This window comes from Nomascus leucogenys, unplaced genomic scaffold (assembly GCF_006542625.1).
Source record: "Nomascus leucogenys isolate Asia unplaced genomic scaffold, Asia_NLE_v1 001616F_30025_qpd_obj, whole genome shotgun sequence".
In the NCBI taxonomy this organism is placed as follows: Eukaryota; Metazoa; Chordata; class Mammalia; order Primates; family Hylobatidae; genus Nomascus; species Nomascus leucogenys.
The window spans coordinates 126-5,500 of NW_022096841.1; the positions used below are offsets into that span (position 1 = coordinate 126).

Genomic DNA, 5,375 nt, shown 5'->3' on the forward strand with positions numbered 1-5,375 from the left:
GTGAAAACCTGTCTCCACAAAAAATAAGCCAGGCGTGGTGGCTCGCGCCTGTGGTCCCAGCTACTTGGGAGGCTGAGGTGGGAAGATCACTGGAGCCCAGGAGGTGGAGGTTGCTTGCAGTGAGCCGAGATAGCACCACTGCACTCCAGCCTGGGTGACAGAGGGAGATCCTGCCTCAAATAAAGTAAAAATAAAAGTCAAAAAAAAGATGGTGAGCAGCACGAATGTGCTCCCAGGAAGGACCCTCCCTCCCATCACCACTCCTTTTTCCTCTCAGCTTGTCTTTCCACCCTAGAAATCCTGGAGGGAGGACCGAAATGTAGCATGGAGCCAATAATGAGCCTGTCTTTTTATTTAACTATGATTACATGTCAATCAATGTCTGATTCTGTTTCACTAGGCCAGTTCATGCAGGAGCCAAAGATACACATCTTCAATGAGAGACCGGGAAAGGACCCTGAGAAGCCAGAGGCCAGCATGGAAGTGAAGGGGCAGAAGCTGATTGTCACCAGGTAGGCCTCGGGCATAAGGACAGTGACGAAAAGGCCTTGTGTTAGAATTAGACCCACACAGCAAAATAGAGGAGCAAGTGTTGTAAGCACTACCTACATCACATTAGCAATGCATTAGGAATAGACACACACAGCATTCGCAGAAGGACACTTCTGATATCCCACCTTAAATGTAAACACTGACTGGGTATCTAGGGTCATGCAATGCCAAGATTAATTAACCTGTTGTTCTCATCTTCATACTTTAGAAGCCCTCACAAGAGCTTCACAAGTTGGATAACTGGACACGTTGATCAAAGGAGAGAATCATAAAACACCTATTACCATAGTGCTGCAGAATGAATGTAGATTTTTACATCAGGCTAGAGCTTTCCTTTTGCACATGGATCTCTGACTGCTTCTTTTGTAGCTTTTCTTACACAGACCACCCCCATATGCTTCATCTGAAGTGAGAACTTAGACGCTCGTAACGCGTTCTGAGTGTAAAAGTCTTACAAATCTTGATATTTTTTCCCAGTGCTTTACAGTTGTCTCACCCATGCCAAATTTGATACCGTTTGAAAGCAGCTTACCCCTTTTTAGAGTTTTTACAAAGCAGCCAACTTTGCTTTATTAGAAAGGATTCTTCACGCACACAAATGTCATTGGCTTTGACATACTTAATTAAACCATAACATTACAATGATAACCATAAAATTGTAGTCGGAAGTATTGCCACGAATGTAGATTTGTGAACTGAAACAATGGATTCTTAGTGAATACACCATTCAATTAGTATCAGTTTATGGGAGGAACGAGGTACCAACGGGAATCAGTGAGCGTGTGTCACAGAAGCAATGGTGAGCACAAATTAATAATGTTAATATTAAGTCATCTGAAGTTGGCAGAAGGGAATTTACTGCCAGGCGTGGTGGCTCATGCCTGTAATCCCAATGCTTTGAGAGGCCAGTGTGGGAGGATCACTTGAGACCAGGAGTTCAAGACCAGCCTGGGCAACATAGTAAGACTCCATCTCTACAAAAATAAAAAAATATAAAAATAATTAGCCAAGTGTAGTAGATTCTGCCTATAGCCCCAGCTACTCAGGAGGCTGAGGTGGGAGGATCCGTTGAGCCCAGGAGTTCAAGGCTGAAGTGAGTTATGATTGTGCCTCTGCACTCCAGCCTGGGTAACAGAGTGAGACCTGTCTCATAAATAAATACATAATATATAAAAGGCCAGGCGCAGTGGCTCATGCCTGTAATCCCAGCACTTTGCAAGGCCGGGGCGGGTGGATCACCTGAGGTCAGGAGTTCAAGACCATCTTGCCAACATGTTGAAACCCCCCATCTCTACTAAAAATACAAAAATTAGCCGGGTGTGGTGGCGGGCGCCTGTAATCCCAGCTACTCAGGAGGCTGAGGTAGGAGAATTGCTTGAACCCAGGAGGCAGAGGTTGCAGTAAGTGGAGATAGCACCACTGCACTCCGGCCTGACTCCATCTCATAAAATATGTATATATATGTATATATGCCATATATAAATAAATAGTGTGTGTATATATCTATATATATTATTTATACTATAATGACAAAAACTAATGCTGGGCCTTCATTTGGTCACTGCAAGCACTCATGGTTCATAACTGAAACTGAGCTGTCCCATGGGCTGGGCACAGTGATACTTTTAAGCTCATTCACACAATGTGCCAGATCCTTAACAAATTGTTGGCTACTTTGCCCTTCAAGTGGAGGACATGAATCTGCTCAGAAACAGCAGGATATCCCCTTAAACACAGAGAAAGTGCAGTTACGAGGTGCCGCCAATGCATTCTTTTTTTTTTTTTTTTTTTTTTTTTTTTCCAATGACAGAGTCTTGCTCTGCACCCAGGCTGGAGGTGCCAGTTGACGCGATCTTGGCTCACTGCAACCTCCCCTCCTGGGTTCAAGCAATTCTCTTGCCTCAGCCTCCCGAGTAGCTGGGACTACAGGCGTACAGCCACCACGCCCAGGTAATTTTTCTTTTAATTTTTAGTAGAGACAGGGTTTCACCATGTTGGCCAGGCTGGTTTGAACTCCTGGCCTCAAGTGATCCACCCCACCTCAGCCTCCAAAGTGCTGAGATTACAGGAGTGAGCCACCATGCCTGGCTGCTGACTCTTCTTTAAGTGACCTGTGAGGTCAGCCTCAACACTGTGGAGTCTTGTTCCTGCCTTCTTTCCATTGGCTACTGTTTCCCTTGCTGGAAAAGCCCACATGGGTCAACTCTAGGATTCTTTGAGTGCTCTAAGGACGCTCCGCTGATTCTCTGTCCTTCCAACACCAAGCCCCCAGACTTGGTGTTTTTTTTTTCACATGACTTGGGGAGCAGCGATAGGTGGGGGGGGCGGCAGATGTGGTGACAGAAGGAACACAAAGAACAGCAAGGAAAAGAGGGGGTCTTGTGTCTACAGGTGCCCGGCCAGCCGTCCCTCAGTCTCCCCCTAACCACCATGCCTTGCTTCCTTGCAGGGGCGTACAGAAAGACTACAGAACGGATCTCGTGTTTGGAACGGACGTTACCTGCTGGTTTGTGCACAACAGTGGAAAAGGATTCATCGACGGCATTACAAGGATTACTTCGTGCCTCAGCTCTATAGCTTTCTCAAACGGCCTTGAAGGTTTATAGTTTGGGAAATTATATATATTAATATACATCTTTCCCCTGTCACTTTTGCAGATATCCTTTGGTTTGAATAATTAAAATGAACCAGATATCAGGGTGGTTAATTAAAATGAACCAGATATCAGGGTGGTTTATAAAGCCTGTAAACACATCTAAGAAAATAAACATTTACAAATGAGCTTTTAGGATTTTGTTGCATTTTTAGATGCCGAAGTGTGTGGATCAAGGTGGTGCTGAGACAAGCCAGCATCTGGACAGAGCCTTAAATTTGGTGTTTACTGTGATCATTTATTAATATCTTTTCTTTTTTTTTTTTTCTTTTGAGACAGGGTCTAGCTCTGTTGCCCAGGTTGGAGTGCAGTGGCATGATCATAGCTCACTGCAGCCTCAAGCTGGGCACAAGCAATCCTCCCACTTCAACCTCGCTAGCAGCTGGGACTACAGGTGCATGTCACTATGCCTGGCTAATTTTTATTTTTTGCAGAGGACGACGTCTCGCTATGGTGCCCAGGCTGGTCTCAAACTCCTGGGCTCAAGTGATTCTCCCGCCCTCAGCCTTCCAAATTGCTGGGATTACAGGTGTGAGCCACCATGCCCAGCTGATCATTTCAACTGCTGTTGAGTCTCAGGCCCTCAACCTTGCAGATCGCGTCCATTTTTCCACTGCTAGTTACATGGGAAGTACGATTATGAGAGGGTTATATGGTGAGCACAGAATACGAATGGGGGTTACTTGATCTTAGGTGCTTTGTAGAGATTTATACTAAAGCCCTGTTGCCCTCTGTAGAGATTTATACTAAAGCAAGAATAGCCTTGCTGTGGTGCCTGTGATAGCCCAGTATTTTTAGCCAAAATTCTCTTCATAATGTTGGTCCCTGGGTCCCTTTTTGAGTTTCTGAGGCCTGGATTAGCCAGAGTTCTCCAGAAAAACAGAACCCATAGGAGATTTATAATAAGGATTGGCTCATGTGATTATGGAGGCCTGTAAATCCAAAATCTGCAGAGTAGGCTGATGGTACAGAAGACCCAGGGAGGAACCAGTGTTCCAGCTCAAAAGCCATCAGGCAGGAAGAGCTGATGCTGCAGATGAAGTTCAAAGGCCGTAGACTAGAGAATCCCCTCTGACTTGGGGAGGTCAGCATTTTTGTTCTATTCAGGCCTTTGACTGATTAGACGAGGGCCCACCCACACGAGGGAGGGTGATTTGCTTTACACTTTTTTTTTTTCCTTGAGATGGAGTCTCGCTTTGTTTGCCCAGGCTGGAGCACAGTGGCGCAATCTCGGCTCACTGCAACCTCCACCTCCAGAGTTCAAGTGATCCTCCTGCCTCAGCCTCTCAAGTAGCTGGGATTACAGGTGTGAGCCACCATGCCCAGCCCCACTTGTTTTTGTTGGTCCCAAATTCTGCACATATTTAAAATCGCTCAGGATGTTACCTCAGATGGCTAATTATACACACTGTTAATGTTGCTAAATGAATTCTGAATCATAGTTCCAAATTCTCTGGAAGCCCTCTGTGTCTGTGAATCAAGTTTCACACAAATTTAATATACCTTGAACACAGCATCTTTTTAGTACTCCTGGTAGAACTGTTATATTCATTTGCATTTAAACCATTTCTGAGTAATACCACTTACATGTTAAATCTTAGACTTTATTTCAAATAAAGTAGTAAATTATGTTCTAACAAAAGGCCAATGACATTTATAAGGCAGAATAAAATAAGCCAACAAATTTAAAGCAAAACTAGGTTACTTTATGCTGTCTGCATTTGTATAGTGGATTTTGGTGCGAAGATGCAAGTCTGAACCACTGTAATTCTGTGCTTTCCCGTGTTTACAACTTTCCTTAAAAAAATCAATTCCTAAAATGAACGTATTTTCAAAAGTCAAATTGCAGAACTTGCACTTTAAAAAAGCTTTTTAAAGGCACATCTTTATGCATCTTCCTTTCTGTAATCTGGTAAAAAATCATTTTTCATTTTAGAGGCAAAACTTTTTTTTTGGACATATCCAACCCATATTTGAAAAAGCAAGTGAGCACCTCTAAACCTAATTGCAAAAATCTTAAGGAAATGTGATTGTTTCTAGAAGCTAAAGATTACTGGCCGGGCGTGGTGCCTCATGCCTATAATCCCAGCACTTTCGGAGGCCAAGGCAGGAGCATCACTGGAGGCCAGGAGTTCAAGACCAGCCTAGGCAACATAGTGAGACTCCCATC

At 44.1% G+C, this 5,375-nt stretch overlaps 1 protein-coding gene across 1 annotated transcript; it reads left to right on the top strand.

Annotated features, from left to right (window-relative positions):
* Nucleotides 1-277: 277 nt before the first annotated feature.
* LOC115834058 (inter-alpha-trypsin inhibitor heavy chain H2-like) lies at nt 278-3,158 on the top strand. The gene is made up of 2 exons (XM_030808842.1): nt 278-512; nt 3,002-3,158. The coding sequence occupies exons 1-2, from the start codon at nt 325-327 to the stop codon at nt 3,156-3,158; spliced, it is 345 nt and encodes a 114-aa protein (XP_030664702.1). The 5' UTR covers nt 278-324.
* Nucleotides 3,159-5,375: the final 2,217 nt, after the last annotated feature.